This window comes from Manacus candei, unplaced genomic scaffold (genome assembly GCF_025592945.1).
Source record: "Manacus candei isolate 608988 ecotype Guabito, Panama unplaced genomic scaffold, ASM2559294v1 h1tg000076l, whole genome shotgun sequence".
Lineage (NCBI taxonomy): Eukaryota > Metazoa > Chordata > Aves > Passeriformes > Pipridae > Manacus > Manacus candei.
The window spans coordinates 10,832,094-10,848,779 of record NW_026138124.1 but is presented as its reverse complement, the minus strand read 5'-3'; the positions used below and the strand labels follow the sequence as shown (position 1 = coordinate 10,848,779).

At 50.3% G+C, this 16,686-nt stretch overlaps 1 protein-coding gene across 16 annotated transcripts in view; it reads left to right on the top strand.

Moving 5' to 3' along the window:
- MSI2 (musashi RNA binding protein 2) overlaps window positions 1-16,686 on the top strand; it is a 222,373-nt gene that overhangs the window by 169,913 nt on the left and 35,774 nt on the right. For 15 of the 16 annotated variants that reach the window (XM_051809443.1, XM_051809441.1, XM_051809433.1 and 12 more), the window contains exons 9-10: window positions 4,728-4,842; window positions 11,095-11,169. In XM_051809443.1, the coding sequence (XP_051665403.1) occupies window positions 4,728-4,842; window positions 11,095-11,169 (190 nt within the window). Of the gene's footprint in view, window positions 1-4,727; window positions 4,843-11,094; window positions 11,170-14,440; window positions 16,297-16,686 lie in introns of those variants that run through there. The other variant, XM_051809445.1, reaches the window with a different exon arrangement.

The window sequence follows — 16,686 nt, the reverse complement described above, 5'->3', positions numbered from 1 at the left end:
CACGCTCCAGGGTTTTCCTACCCACAGCAGGTGGGCACGTCGTATCATGCTCCATAGATTTAGTTATTCCCACAATACTTTTCTCTGGAGTAGGGCTCAGCCTTTGCCTGGCTCAGGATTGCCTCTCTGGGGTGCTGGGGGGGTGATGGATGGGGCAGCAGGTGCTGGTGTGTCCTGGTGCCAGCAGCAGGGCAGGGCACAATGTTTGATGCTTCATCCCTGGGTCTGTACCCACGGACTAGAAAAGCCTCACCTGGTTCTTGGCATCCCCTGGGAGGAGGGGTGGGGGAGAGCTGTTGGGAGGATCCCTTCCCAGGCAAAAGGCTGCATGGGAACGTGACAGCAGCACGGGGAGTGTGGAGGATGGGACAGGGTGAAAACACTCAAGGAGCATCACAAAGAGCCAGAGAAGCAGTGTGGGCTGTTGGTATTTGTTGTTGGATAATTAAAATACCTCCTGCTCGCTCGGTGCACGCTCCAGGTGCCACCATGCTCTGAGTGTTCTCTTCTTGTCACTCCTTCAGCACTAATTTTGAAAGCAGCCCACGAGCAAGGGGATGAGACATGATCCTGTTTTGGGACTGAGTCATCGTCTTGCTGATGTGTCTGCACATGAATTGCCAGACCCACGCAGGGGCAGGGGAGCTCGTGTGTGTGCGGGTGACAGGAGCTGGGGCGGCTGGCCCGGGTGCCCGGGGTGACACACGGCTGGCCAGGGGCAGCACTGGGCACGGATGTACTTGGATCATGTCCCCCTCTAGCCTTGAGCTGTGGAGGGCTCTCTCAACCCCAGCCCGAGGTGGTGGGGTTTGCACCATTCTGTGACCTGGGCCTGGGACACCCCATCCCTATCCATATCCCCATCCCCATCCCTATCCATATCCCCATCCCCATCCCCAGGCTGCTCAACTGGGGCATCCACGGCTCCGTGGGCACCAACTCACCCTGAGCTTGCTCTTCCTCGTCTGCTGACCTCTGTCATTTCCCAAAATGCAGGGGCAAGCAAAGGGCAGGGGGGTGGCTGCTTCCCCAGCCTATTTCCAGCTCCTGTCTCCCTGGCAGGCTATTTTTAGCTCATCCATTCTACTTCTGTTGCCATCCGTAAAGCTTAGAATGTCAACTGTAATATTAAACGAGCAGTGGGGAAGTGAAAAGAAAATACCAGGGAGGTATTTAATAACTGAAACTCGGAATTTACGTGGGAGGCCAAAGATGCTCCAAACATTGCGGGGGAAGGGGGGGACAATAAACCCAAACAAGCTGTCCCTGGATTATTGCTCCTTTGACAGGAGCAGGCAGCTTTTGCAAAGACACCTGGTTTTCTAACATGGTGCAGAAGTAGCTGGAAAAGAAATGTGAGAGAGTGATTTATTTTCCCCTAGATCCCGCTGTGCTGGAGTCGTTCACCTCACGGGTACAGCGGGACACACGCTGGTGAGAGGGGCAATGAGCCAAGCCTGGAGTCAGGGTCTCATGTCAGGCTCTGGAGCAGCTGACAGAAATGTTGGGCTGTTCTAGAACAGGCTCTGACACTGCCCAGCACCTGAGGCTCTTCCTCTCTCTCAGGGTGGGATTTTGTGGGGTTTGTGTTTCTTTTGTTGTGGGTTTTTTTTAGTGCATTGGTGCTCCTCAGGCTTCTCCCCGAGCTGTGTGGTGCCATGTCAGGTGTGTCTGTCACATGCCACGTGCCTTTGGGTTTGCATCCAATACTCACCCCCATCCCTGTGAGCAAATTGGTTTAGTGTTGTCTTCAGTGGGCTTTAAATGACAAGACTTCCCTTGTGGGGGTCTCCAAGGCTGGGTTCTCCATCCTGCATGGGACAAGAGGGAGCTTCCCCACTCTGGATGTATTTAGGGACAGACTTGTCTGCCCACCCACAGCTGGTGACTTCTCTTGCAGTCTGAGGAGATGCCAGACCATTGACCCCACCTCACCTTTGTCAGTCACAGACTGGTTTGGGCTGGAAGGGCCCTTAAAGCTCATCTCATTCCACCCCCAGCCATGGGCAGGGACACCTCCCACTAGCCCAGGTTGCTCCGAGCCCCATCCAACCTGGCCTTGGACACCTCCAGGGATGGGGCAGCCACAGTTCCTCTGGGCAACCTGTGCCAGGGCCTGTTCCAGTTCATCTGGTTCCAAGCCCCAGCCATTGGTCAATGATCTGACACATCAACAGACCCACAGTCTAAGGCATTTTCTAAAATAAGCTTATGACCTCTCTGCTGCTGCCTGGTGCAGCTTGCCATGGTGTGAGTGACATGGTGTCCCCAAGGTGAGCAAACCCCAGCAAGCTGCAAATCACACGTTTCTGGCACGACAAAGTCGCCTTGTCTTTGGGTGGTTCAATGGGGGTTTGTGCATTGTGGATACTGCACATTCTGCTTTCCTGAAAATAGCCCTGGTTTCCCTGGAAAGCTGTTAGCCAGGGTTTGTGAGACATCCTGGGCTGAGAGCTGACAGCCTGTTTTGTTGGCCGGGTATAAGAGGCTTTTCACTCCCCAGCTCAGCCCTCCTGGGTTCCCGTGGCTGCGACTGCTCTGCTTGACCCAGGAGTACCCCAGTGTAAGGTTAATTCTCCAAACTAGACTAAACAAAAATAGTGAATTTTAGTTTCCCTGCCTTTTTTTCTTCTTTTTTTTTTTAGCCTAAGAGTTAAACCTTTATTTGTTGGGCTGCTGAAAGTGCAGCACATCCTCATACAGGAAGGTGGAAAAAATCTGGAAATTATTAAGATGCCCAGAAACACTGAACTGAAAGTTTGAGTGAGGTCCAGATTTATATACAAAGACCCTCATCGGGCAGCTCTCAGGGGTGATTCGATAAGGAGCTGAGCCCTGACTCATGAATCCACATACATTCCCTCTTGGAGAAGCCCCATTGCACATCCTGGCACATGTGACATCCCTGCTGCCTCCGGGGTTTCCCCCCACGGTAACTGTGCCTATGGGGTGGTTGTGGCCACCTCCACCCCTTCCCCATGAAGGACAGGGCTGGATTCTGGCAGAAGAGCAGCAAACCCCCTTTTTTTTCTGCTTTTGCTGTTGGTGACAAGGCACCATCCAAACCCCCCACCACTCATGTGGTGCTTCACCTCCTCTTCCTATATTGTCCCAGTTTGCTGGGCTGATGTGTGGGCAGCTTCCCAGAGCACCTCCTGGTCTGGCACTGCTGTCAGGGGAGTGTAACAGTCTCCCCAAGGTGAGCTGCCAGGACTGGAGTCAGGCAGTCTCTTCCCCCAGGACAGCTGATCGGGGCCAGGCTCCCGGTCCCGTGTCCTGCATGTCATCCCTCCTGTGGGGGAGGCAGAGTGTGAGCGTTGTAGCTTTGGGAAGTGTCACAAGGAAGCAAAGCAAATGGGATCTGTGGAGGTTGGCAGCAGGAAGGGGAGAGGAGTAGGTGGGTTTGTTTAAAATCCTCCTGTTCCAGCCAGGTAACCTTTCTGAAAATTGCATAAACCTGGGATTGTCTCTGGTGGGGTTGCCTAGGAACAGGCGGGCAGTTTTCCTAAGACGATGGACACACAGTCCCTGCTCGGGCTGTTGGGCACCAGGATGGTGAGCCATGTTATCCCACATCCTGGGTGTGCCTGGAGCAGCTTCCTGCTGACGTGGGACACCTTGTGCCAGAGGTGGAGGGATTGGGAGACCTGGAACCAACCCTCCACAACAAATAGCCCCTTCCCAAGCCCCTGCACGTGGCTGTACCACCATGTCTGCTGGGAGTGAGGTCCTGGATTGCAGCAGCCCTGCTCCCACTCTGGAATGGCCAGGCAAGGGCTGGAGGGAGTGTAAACATGCAAAGAAGATCAAGGAACTGGTTGAAAAACAAAGTTAGAGGCACAAAGCTCAGACCTGTGGATTCAGCCCTCAGACAAGTGATGCTCATCGTGCAAACTGTGCAGATGGGGCGTCCCCACACCCCAGGCAGCTCTGGGCTGTGTGGCTGCACATCATCCTATTGCTCAGAGCGTGGGCTGAGGTGTAGAGCCATAGGAATGGGTTCAGCCAACTCCAGTTAGCTTCAAACCAGCTGACTGGTGCGACTGTAGCACCGGTGCTAAGGGGACCATGGGGGCAGTCAGCTGGAGGGGTGAGTTGGCATTGCTAGAAACTGTGGAAAATTGCTTTATTTCTCCCTTTTCCTGGCCAGAAAGAGGGTGGCTTAGGGTGCTGGATGGCCTACACGTCCCGCTGCCTGCGGAGCTGGATCAGCATCTCACGCAGGGATCGCTGTGCGGTTCTAGTGGCGTTAAGCAACTTCCGAAGGCAGCGGGAGTAGCTGGAAGAATGCAGATCCTTTATTAATAGGGTTTACAGAAATTTTCTGCTGGGTAGAAATATTGATTCTTTATTCCTATTTTAAAAGGAGCTTTTTGTAACGATCACTGGGAGTCGTTTTCCGTTATCGATTGCAGCGGAGCCGTGCCGGAGCCCTCCCTCCATTCATCCCGTCCCACGAGTGCCGGTTTCCCTTTCAGGAACGCGGAACTTCTTAAATCAGCATTTCTGTCATCTTTGGGGGGGTTGCACTTGGTGGTTAAAGAGACATCCACGTTTGCTCTTTTAAATCTGGTTACGCCGTTCTGAAAGTTCACCTTTGAGGGGGAGGAGATGTGGGGAAGGCAAACGCTAAAAATAAACCTCCCCCCCTTAAGTAGATCAGTTCTGCGTTTGACATTTACATGGAATTCATTTGCATCTCATTTGTACGTGTTTCTGCTCAATAGGTAGAATGTAAGAAAGCACAACCTAAAGAAGTGATGTTTCCACCAGGGACGAGAGGAAGGGCACGTGGATTGCCGTACACCATGGACGCTTTTATGCTGGGGATGGGAATGTTGGGTAAGTGCCGGAGCCACCGCGCAGCTCCCGGGGCCGGCGGCTCCCGTGTTGTCTCCCTGATTCCCAAACCCTTAAAACCGTAGGGGTGAGCCAACCCCTGCACCTGCGTGGGTGCAAGGCTGAAACTTTTAGCAGGGGTGGAGTGGAGAAAATAATCCTGTCTGTGGTAAATGATTAACTCCCCCCCCCCCCCCCCCCCCGCCTGGAATATAAAAAATTTGCATTTAAATGGATGTTTTAAATAGCCTGTTTTACTCTTACTCGCAAAAATAGAATGATGAAAGATGCAGTGTGTTCATCCTGACTAAAAATGATCTCTCCCCTTTTTTAGAGGAATTGAGTCACACATTATTCCCCTTCTTTTAAAGGTAGCTTTGACAGTTCAGCATAGATAATTGAAAATCTTGCTGGTTCTTAAATGACATGGATGGAGGAAGCGGGGAGATGCGTAACAGGACAGGTCGCAACAATAATTACAAGTTTCAAGGAGATGGAATGGTATTTTAGTCCTGAGTATTGTGTCCAGAAAATACTAATTAAATGGGATAAATGATATTTAATGGCAAAATTCTATTTGTGTGCGAGGTCTATTTAGTTATAATTGGTTCTCATTTGTTTCTGCCTAGATAGTTGTTCTTTCTATATAATGTGACAACCTCTGGATACTCTCTCCTCAGCCAGAATGCTGCCAATCCATTGCTGATGTTCTTTTGTAAAACCCCATGTATTTTCAACTTTCTGCTTTGTGTCCCTGGACTTCCCCTCAGTTGTCACGTACTGTGTCCATAAAACTTGAGGGAATAAGGGGGCATCTGGGGGTGTCCCCTGGCAGCAGAGAGCCTTTCCCAGGCTCACGTCCCTGGTGTGTAGCCTCTCTGGGACGCTTTGAATTTTCTATCCTGTGTTTAGATGATCCCACAAACTGAGCACAAAACCCAGCCTTGGAAGCTGGGTTGCCCTGAGCTCTGCCAGGCAGGTCTGGGGGCTGCCTGAGATGCTGGAGGACCCCAAAGCTCCTGAGGTGGACATCAGGTCAGAGGACTTGGTTCCTGTGAGGATCAGGCTGTTGTGCTGAGGTGTCTGACTCCAGGCACCGCTTGATTTGATAGGAAAAACTCCCTGCCATGTTTACTTTATCTCTGAATTAATAGTACTTCTGTTTGTGTGGCTGGAGCGATCCATTTCTGGGACGTGTAATTGGGTTATTTCAGCTGATCATCTGTTTTGCTGTCCCCACGCTCCACCGCCACCCTGCCCCACAGTGTTGGGAAATTACATTTTCTGCTTAAAATATTTATCTTGCTCTAGTCAGTCCATGATTTCGTTACCTGTGTGTTCGCAGTGTGCTCAAGCAAATGTACTTGATTTCTGCTGTTCCTCTTCCTTTTCCACCTGTGGTGCCCCGGGTTGGGGTGCAGGAGGTGGTGGGTGCCACCGTGCTGGCCGGTCCCCCCAGCTGCAGGAGGAGGGAGGCCATACCACCCTGGGAAGCTAAGAAGATCCATGGTGTCATCATCCCTCTTGTGCCCACCACGTGGCCTCAGCCCTTCTCCTTGCAGCCGGGCAGGGGGTGAATGGAACCACGTTCACCTCAGTGTCCTGAAGGGATCAGCTGAGCCCTCGGGTGCAGCGGGAGTCATTCCCACTGGAGCTACCTCTCTGGGAAGTGATTGTTTCCAACTGTGGGAAGTAAGGGAAGAAGCCCTCAGTAAGTGGACCTGCACAGAGGAAGAGATGGGGCACCTGTTGGCAGACCCTGTCCTGCTGCAGGGGTTGGTCTGGGCCAACCCAACCGGTGCTGCTCCGGCGGGTCTCACACCGCACCGTCCCTGCGTTTCAAATTGGGGTGACTTGCTCAGCACATGATTGATCCATGGTGAAAACCAGATGCTTCATTATCCACTCTAGATGGTGTTTCATCTTCCCAGTTCCTGCTTGCTACAGTGGCACCGTGTTAAATAATTAAGTGCTAAACAAGGAGATTGCAGCACAGGAGAGCAGAGCTGCCTGGATGGCCGTCAGAACCCCCCATTTCAAAGGCTGCAGGGCCCATCCCTGTGGGAAGAGGGGTGTAATTAACCCATCAAACGACAAGGCACAGAATCCCGTCGTGCCGGAGGCAGCGTCTGCCACAGCCGAGTGTTCTGCGGGGTCTCAGGAGGCCGGGTCAGCCCTATCCCGTTCCTCCTGTTCTGTGCCCAACTGGCCTGAACCAGGGCAAGTGGGGCTGCTCTGGAAGGATTTTTATACCTGTTTCCAGAAGCCCTTGTTCAAGGTCACCTTCTCCAGCTGCTGTTCACAGGCAGAGGAGGAATCAGAGGAACGAATGCACGAGACAACCCAAAGGAAGGAGCAGGGAGCGACTCCCTCCAAAGCTATTAAGGAAGTTGGTCTTTTTCATTAATCACAGCCTCCCCAAGGAGCCTACAGCAGCCGGGGTCTAAAGGTGCGCAGGCAGCCGCTTCTGTGATGATTTGGTTGATTGGAGCAAAATTAAAGTGTTCTTCTGAAAGGATTTTTTGACTCGGAGAGCGCGGGCAGGCTGAGCCTTCTGCCAGGAATGCTTCTGGGCTGTCTGGGGCTCAGGCTGCTCGTTGGACACACACGATCTTGAGGAGAGCAGGGGCATTAATGAGCCTCTCTGCATGAAGAGCGGTCGGGACAGTTTCGGTTCCACTGACCTCCCTCTCTCTGTCAGCCCATCTTCCCTGTCAGGAAGAGCTGCTCCCCAGCCCTGGGGATGCTTGTGAACAGGTCCCGTGTCCCTCCCTGCACATCTGTGGCTCAGTGGGAGCAGTTTGGTGACCAGGAAGTTCACCCTGTGCCTGGAGCCTGACTGCTGTCACCTGGTCCTGGTGTGCAGAGCAGGAGCCCTGTCACCCAAGGACTTGACGGTGTCACATCTTACCCCATAGCTTTTTGCCCTCTGTTCAGGTCTGTACCTGCAAACTCGAAGAGAGAAAAGAAGAAAGCAACATTAAGAGGAGATGGTCTTTGTCTGCCCTCCCATCTGAAGCTGCTCTCTGGGACGGTGCAGCCACCATGGCAGTGGTCCCGGTGGTGACACCCCAATCTGGATGTGACCCTGAGCTCGGGCCCCACAGCACTCATTTCTCCTGGCAGTGGGCATCTTTCTGGTGTTTAATGTTAAAATTGGGCTCCTTTAACTTGCAAATCCCTCCAGAGACAGGAGCACTCGTCCCCCAAAGCTTACACTCCTGGAGTGCCGGCGCGATGTCCGGTAGGATCACCGGGTTTCGGAAGGTCTCTGGCAGGGCTGTGTGTTCCTGCACACGCTCAGTCTAGGTAGGCTGAGCTCATGCATAAAAGAAGCTTGTGCCCTTCAAAGAAAGTCATTCCTTTTTCCATCAGACACTGTTGAGTGCAGTAGCAGCTGCCTGTGAGGCAGGATTCCAGTGGGGAGCCCTTGGTTAGCACAGGCTGCCCCGGAGGCTGGCACGGTGCTCCGGCACCCGCCGCCGATGGGCACAGCTGCCATGAGTGTCATGTCACTCCTTAGTCCTGTGGAGTAGGAGACAGGTCAACCCAGGGCCAAGGGAGAAGCTTCTCCAGCAGATGTGTTTCCTCTCTGTAGCTGCTCCCCAGGATGTGACCACCTGTGTGTCTATAGGGGATTATTTTTGGCTTTCATTCCTTCATGCTATAGGTGCTTGTATCAAGGTCACAGCACGTTTCTTTTGGGAAAGACCCTCAGGATTTTTGTTGCAGCGTGGGACTGTGCTTTGGTGGGAAGACCCTGTCTTCCTTTGTGAATGACCCGGGGTTCCTCAGAGCAGCGTTTGGAGACAGTAATTTTCTTGCATTTACTAGAGCATTTCACTTAATTTTTCAGAGGTCCCTGATGTGCTCAGTGTTCCCACATATTGAGCATGAGCTTTGTGCATCTTGGATCACCAAATTTTAAAATGAAAAGACATTTCCATAGTCTGGGCAGGAGCCCAGTGGAAGTGGTGGTGTGAAGGTGGTTTGGTTGCTGGTTTGAGTTCTGCTCCCATGGGCAGGAGGGTCTTGCTTCAGAGGAGGTGATCCTGGCAAAACTTGGAATTTCCATTTACCAGCAAGGGCTAGTTAGAGGGATTGGTCATTCCTCAGGACTACCAAAGCAAATCAACTGCTCGGTGCCCAGTGCAGGATGAGGATGGCACCTAATGGGAATGTTGGGTAGGTCAGCATGGCCATGATTTGGCTCAATGAAGGATCCACATGGGCGCGGCGTTAACGCGCTATTGATATTCAGCCAGGCAATTTCTGCGTGTGGATCAGGCTCCGAGTCGTTAGAGCAGAGCTGGGCACTGCAGCAGTAAATGAAGAGGAAAATTGAAGTAATGTTGTATTATAAATTTATGATTTCATCTGCCTGACTTAGGGAGCATTGAGCTCTGGTGGTGCTGGCAGAGCCCCCGGGCAGCTTCGGCTGGTGCCGCAACCATCGGGCACAACCATGTGTGGCCAGGGAGAGTGGGGCTGCAGCAGGACTGCCCTGGGGTGGAGGCAGGACCATCCTAGGGCAGGCAGCAGAAGATGTGGCATCCAAAACCACTATGGGCAGTTGCCATCTACCACCATGCCAATCCAGCCAGAGCCACAGGCACCAACCTGCAGACCTCAGGTGCTGCCCAGCACATCAGTCCCCTGCACCCTGACAGTCACAAGCTGACAGATCTGCTTCAGTACTGTCTGAATCCAAATAAAACCTGATTTTTTCACTTGGCAAGGAGAGGGGCTGCGCTCAGACGCCGCGGGGCGATTTTTCAGCAGTGGTGTTAATGGCGCTACTTACTTAGCAAACAATCCATTTATCAATAGGGTTGTTTAAAAAAAAAAGTAGAAAGGAAAAAAGGTTTGTAAAGCTTAACTCTGAAAGATCTGATTTAATGACAGAGGTGATTAGTTTCTAAGGGAATCCAGCCTGTAGAGCTGTGAAATAAATAGTCAAGGGCTAAGCGGTGTGTACATATCGCTGAGAGCGCGATGTGCTGTCCAGGCATCGCAAGGCTGCCTTTGCTTGGCACTGCTTAATCCCATAATCAGAATTCATCCAAGCATTTTTATCTTCCAGTTTTAGATTATGATTAATAGTACATTATATGTATGTATAAATCTGGTCGGAAATGGAGGGACTTGCTGCAGCAGGAAAATAGTCGTGTGATGGATGAGAGTATTAAAGGATAAATAAAAGCAGAGGTAGGAGCCCCCCAGAAGAGCCATTTGACTGCTGAACGTGTTCTCAGCCTCCAGCCCAGCTGCTGCCAAGATTCCCACTGACTTCAGATAGTGGGAGCAAACTTTTCCTTTTCTTGATCTGGAGAGGTCTGGGCTGGCGCTGAGGATCAGCAGGGATGTTGCATTAAGTGCACTGGAATTGTAAAGAGCAGTGCCTGTTTTTAAGAAAACTGAGCAAGGAAAGGTTGAGAATCAACAGGAGGTTAGAATTCTAGGAAACCTCCTGAGTGTACAGGACACCTTGGGCATCGGCCATCCTGGTCACGGCAGACAGCCACGGTGGGACCACAGAGGACAGCTCATTCCAGTGGGCAGAGTTACCACTTCGTGCCTTTACTGAGGCGTCTTTATGAACAGAATGATCCCAGGTGGCTTTTTCTCCTGATAACCCTCCCAGAGCTGCCAGGGGTTGGCTGCACTGCTGCTCTACCTCAGAAATGGCTTTCGGAAGTGCCTCGCGCAGCTTCCTTTTACTTTCCTGAAAAATTAAAAGCTCTTTGACTCCCTGACTCGTTTCTGCTGCTGCCTCCAACTCTTTGATGTGTTAACTGTTGTCCTTCACACTCCCGGGATAAAGAATTACTACTACCTTAATCTCCAACTGTCAATAGCTCTGAAGCAAAGTACATTCATTGTAAGCTCTCCAAATGTCAGAGCAAACCCGTGTTATGTGTTTAGCCTTAGCATTTGGCATTTACTCTTCCAGCTAACAAGTATGCACAGTCCTTGGGCTCCAGACACCAAAGTGCATGTTAATTACCGGAGTGACAGGGCTCCTGCTCGGAGCTGGGCCAGCTCTAGATGTTTCTATTCAGGGTAATGATGAAACCTCTCTGCAGTTTGGCATGAGCAGAATAAATCTGATTTTTTAATACCTTCTGTAAAATCAAGTCTCACCCATCCTTCCTGTCATTGTGTATTGTATTTTAAAAAAAAAACCCTCTTCATTAATCCTTAATCTCTCTCTCTCTCTCTCTTTCTCTTTTCTTTGACATTTCTGTGGTCTAGGTTACCCGAATTTTGTTGCAACGTATGGCCGAGGATATCCTGGATTTGCCCCAAGTTACAGTTATCAGTTCCCAGGTATGTACATTTCATTTGCAAATTTGCTTTATTTCCCCTCTTTCCTTCTTTTTTTTGTTTGTTTGTTTGTTTTCTTTTTTTCCTTTTTATTTAAATCCGTAGCTGCAAGCTGAGACAGGCAAGTCTGCAGGGAGCATCTCACACGACAGCAAATTTTTTTTTTTGTACTATTTTAAAATAGATATTTACAGAGACATATTTTAAGTACATTTTTCCTAGCGTGTAAATTGGTACTGGTTATTTGAAAACAAACTTCTTAAATTAAAACATAAAGCAAGAGAGATCATTGAAGAGCTGTTGCCCTCCCTTTGATGGGTTTTTCCTTTCATATATATTATAGAGCTACACACAGACACGCACACGCACACAGAGACCCGCACACACCTTCCCGTGCTGTCCTGTGGTAAGTGAATATTCAGCTTTGGAGTGAAAAGTCCAACCTTCCTGTGTTCTGTGTCGGGGTCTCGGGGGTCCTTCACAGGAGTAGTTTTGATGTGTTGATGGTGGAGTTTGGCGTTGGTTGGTTCCCCCTTTCCTTGGCATAGCTGCCGCCGCAGTGGACCAGGACCGGGGTGGCTGGATCAGGAGAAAATAATTCATAGAATCACAGAATAGAGTGGTTTGGGTTGGAAGGGACCTTCAAAGGCCATCTAGTCCAACCCCCTCGCAATGAGCAGGGACATCTTCCACTAGATCAGGTTGTACCGAGTCGTGTCCAGCCTTGACCTTGAACGCTTCCAGGGATGGGGCGTCCAGCAAAGCCCATCCAAAACCCCTTGTCCGTTCCAGCACATCCACAGTGGGACTGACACCACGCAGGACAGGGAGTTCCTTTTCCTTTCACACTGGGGTTTTCCCAGCAGCTCAAACAAGCCCAGCAGCACTGCTGTGTTTGTGGCTGAAACCCCATCTGGCCACCGTGAGACCCCAGCAGGCCTTGCCTTAAATTCCTGAGCACCCTCATCACAGGGGCTCACATGCTGCAACCCCACCACCTCCTGCCACGCTCCTTGGGGCTCAGAACAACAGGGTGGGAGCTTGGGGTAATGAGGAAACCAAATGAACCCCCTGTAGTGAGCAACAGCAGGGCAGGAGGAAAAACAGCATGCTCATGGGAAAGTCCTCTAGGATGGGTGAGGATGTGGATGGATGCTTGGCTCTGCCTGCAGCTGGACATGGAGGCTGGGGCAGACACAGAACCTTGTGTCTGGCCCTAGGTCATTAGAATGAGACCCTGCTTTGGGAGAATATGGATTGTCATCATCTGTAGGACGAACAGTGTCCTTGGGATGGGGCTTTTGTGCAGCTGGTTTTTGCAGGACTGATAACACCAAGGGTAGCAGTGCTGTGAGGGTTTATTTTTTTGAATTCTACCAAAAGCTCAACTGTCTCTTCCCACCTGTGCTACACCCTCCCAGGCCAGGCCTGAAACAAGCAGGGTGTCAGTGGAGCTGCTGGGGTGACATGCTGGGCAGGGAGGGCCAGCAGCAATGGGTGACACAGTGCTAGTGGGGACAAGGCAGGCAACCCCCTGGAGACCCCACCACTGCTCCACTGGAGCCAGTGGGAGAGTCCAGTCCTGCAGGATTTCAGCCAGGAGTTGGATGTGAGGAGGAGGCCTCAGCAGGCGCTGGTGTGTTGTCTCACACTCTCCTCCCGGCCCTCACGATTCCATGTGGCAACTGATACGTATGAAGGCACTGAATGAGAGACTCCTTTGATAGGTTTAATGATGGAAATCAGCAGAGCTTAGATGAGTTTAATTATAAACATGTCTAAAACGAACGTGTCTGCTGCCTGGCAGCAAAGGCACCCTTCAACTCGAACCCTCCTTAGATATATTTTCATTAAGGGCCTTGTTTTTCCAAAGCAGGCCTTCCTGTTACTGCCTGGTTATTTTCAGTCTCCTGCAGAGATGGAATATGGAGAAAAAGATCCAAGTGGGTTGTCAGCACTGAAAAGGTGCCCCAGCTGTGGGCCATGGTGAGCCTGCGGGAGCGGGGCAGTGCTGGGAGATGCTCAGGGTCCTGTCTCACCTTGTTGGGTTTCCCTGCCCCAAAGCTCTGCCCCTGCTCCACTCCCACTCAGACCGTTCTTCCTTAGCAGCAGTCAGAACCTTATCAGAGTTGTTGGGGGGTTCTCAGATGATTTGGGGCTCCAGTCTCCAGGAACATGACCCGTCAGAGCAGCACAGGGCGTGGGAGCCTCCTGGCCAGAGGTGCAACATGAGGGGTCAGGGACCAGGCAGCAGGATGGGATGTCCCCCTCGCTGGAGCAAGTGTCTGGGGACAGAGAACCCAGTGCCAGGGGAACACAGCTCGGTACCAGGGAGCCATTTGGGAGCAGGGCAGGAGTTGAGGTGCTGACCGACCCTTCACGTGTTTTGGCACTTGCAGAAGTGCCTGTGGGGCTCGTGGCTTGGAGTGTGGGACAGGCACGTGCAAAACGATGGAGGGGAATCCGAAATCTGCTTTTTTGTAAGTTGTCAGGTCCAAAATCTCAGTGCTGTGATTTGGAGAGAGAAATTCTCAGCTGTTTCTGCAGGAGCATCCTGGGCTGTTGGTCTGAGAGCTTCCTCTGCCTCCCGGCTCCGCGACACCCAAACGTGGTGGTGGTCAATGTAAATGTGCATGTAAATGTACAGTCACACTCCTGGGGTTCCTCTGGGAGGAGGCCTGGCAGTGTGTTTCACACAGTACAGTCGTGTTCTCCTGCACGTGCCCGTCCCCATGTGCTGGGCAGGGGGGCCGGGCTGACACGGGCACTGTCCCGCTGGGCTGTTGGTCTGTCCCGGCACAGGTTACACTGCCTAGCTACTATTTCAACAAATGAAAACCAAAAAAGGGAATTCCCACCTGGTTGAACTGTCCTGATGGTATTTACTGTTATCCAGATGAAATGAGGTACAAATGCCACACCCCAGCTGTTTGCATTCCCTTTCCCATGTCCGTGGCAGACACGGCGCTGCTGGAGCTGCGGGCAGGGTCCCCTCACAGGCTGTCCCACATCCTCTCCCACATCTCCCATTTCCTATGGCATGGGACAGCCCCTGACTCCACGGACAAGACATGTGCAACCCTTTGGTGACTGCTCTGTCCCCTCCCATCCCGTTATTCCCTCCATCCCTTCCTCACGCAGTACGTTACCTCTTTTATTTTAATTGAAATCACTCCCTTTCTGTGTCTCTTTTTTATTTTTTTATTTTTTTTTATTTCTGGGACTTATCTTTTCAGTTTAATCTATTAATTTCTGTTCTTATTTCACTTTGCAGACTATTTGCCGATTTCACAAGACATAATTTTTATCAACTAGTTCTTAAAGATGCATAACAAATTAATCGGGGTTTACTACAGTGCTAATGAGAGAGAGACAGAGAAAGCCTGGGTGGTCCATGTTTAATATCAATGTCCACTGAAAAATTGCTGCTCTTACTGGCTGGTTTGATTGACTGGACTTTTTATTTTATTTTTATTTTTTTAAAGGCTCCATATCCTCACTGCTTTGAGTTTGCTTTTTAATTTTTTTTTATTATTTTTTTTTCCTCTGCTTTGTTATGAGTTTTTAATGCCCACTTGGAATGTAACTCACAAGGATGGGGTCAGGGGCGTTCCGAAGGCATGACTTCTCACAAACTTCTTAGAAATCGTTTTATCAGTGAAGTAGGAAGGGTGATTGGGTTGATTTGGTCTCACAAACAGCCCCAGAGAGAGTGATTGGCGCTTTTTAACATGGGGACATCCAGCAGTAGCACAAACCACATCCAGGGTGGAGCAAGAAGGGTGTCTCCTGTCCCTGGGATCATTGGCAGCCCAGGGTGTGATTATTCCAGTTGGGTGACCCGATGGCTCTCACGGACCACACGTGTCCTCATTCCGTTCCCTTTGGATCGGTGGCTCCTGGAGAGCTGCCACAATCACACAAAGGCCACGGCGAGATGCCACCAAGAGAGGGGCTGAGGCAGTTCCTGCCCCCCCAGCAATTCCTGCCCCACTCCCAGAGCCTGTGGAGCTCTGAGCAACCTGGTCTAGTGGAAGGTGTCCCTGCCCTTGGAACGAGATGAGCTTTAAGGTCCCTTCCAACCCAAACCGTTCTGGGTTCTGTGATCCCAAGCTCCGACCGCCCCTGCCCCGCAGCCGGCGATGCTCCTGCACACTCCTGCACCCGCTTCTCCTTCCAAACTTTGCTTGCAAATCATGGGGGAATCTCCTAAATTCTGGCCAAGCTTTCCCTGCTTAAGCTGCATCGCTCCTCTTCATCTCCACCCAAATCGCAGGAGAGCTGCAAAGCTCCTGCCATTGGCTTTAACACGACCAGATCCTGGACTTTTGGGTAGAAAACACACATTATATTTAAATTCTGCTTCTCTTGAAATGTTTCTGCCCATTTGATAAGTTTGTGAGAAGTACGTTGCATGCTTACAGTAGAACTGTAATGCATTTTAATGTTTGTTAATCCACTTGTTTAAAATGTCAGTGTCAAAGGCTCTACAATCCACGGCTGTGCTGTTCATTTCATTAAAGATGCTTGATGTAATAATTGGGTAGTTTTCTTTTGACTTTTCTGCAGGCAATAGCTTTTTTTAATCTGTATGGCTTCTTATTATTTTGTTTGGGTTTTTTTGCTATGAATTGCTTTGCTTTTGTGAACTTGTCTTAGTGTGCATGATTTGCAAACATTTCGGCTATTGTGAATTTTCTCATTTTTTGTAAATAGTCCATCTGTGCTTTTTTTTTTTTTTTTTTTTCTTTTTTATGACTTTTTTTCCTGTAAGTAACTGAGGTAGAAAATAATAATAAATTGTTTACAACGGATCTGCTGTGTTGCTGCTCTCTTAGCTTGCAGTTTTAATATTTTGGTTTGGACGCCCCAAATAACCAGTACCAATGACAGTTGAATAAAAGAATAAAAACAACCATCACTCAGAGTGTGTGACCCGGTGTTTGAAGAACCTGCAGAGGAACAGTCACATATGAGGTGTGTTTACAGCAAAAATTACACCCCAAAAAAAAGACAACAATGCACTTGTAACTAGGGGGAGAGGAGTGATCTGTGTTAAAATTACAGCATCCCCACTGATGCTCCACCACGGTGGTGGGATGTTCCAGCACTGACTTTATCCCAGTTATACTTTCTCTCATCATCACCTGAATGTTTGGGCATTCTCGAAGTTTCCTAGAAGCCTTCAGGTCAGGAATTTAAATTATTTATTTTAATTAAGGGTTTGTTTGCTTGTATGTTTGTTAAAGCTTATTAAAACCTTTGTGTATGGGGAGAGGTGGGAAAAACAAATATTTTCATGAACTTTCCAGAGCTCTGGGAAATACGTTTTCTTATTAATCATGGTGCTGCAGAGGGCAGGAGCCCAGCCTTGGGTCACACTCCTGCAGTGCCTGGGGCAGTGGAAATGCCACATGGGATGGTTCAAAGTCTAGACTGGTGGGCTTTGTTATTATGAGAGCATTTAAACCAGCTTTGTGTGAATCTGTAGAGCTTAATTTAGTTTCTTTCCTGATGCCA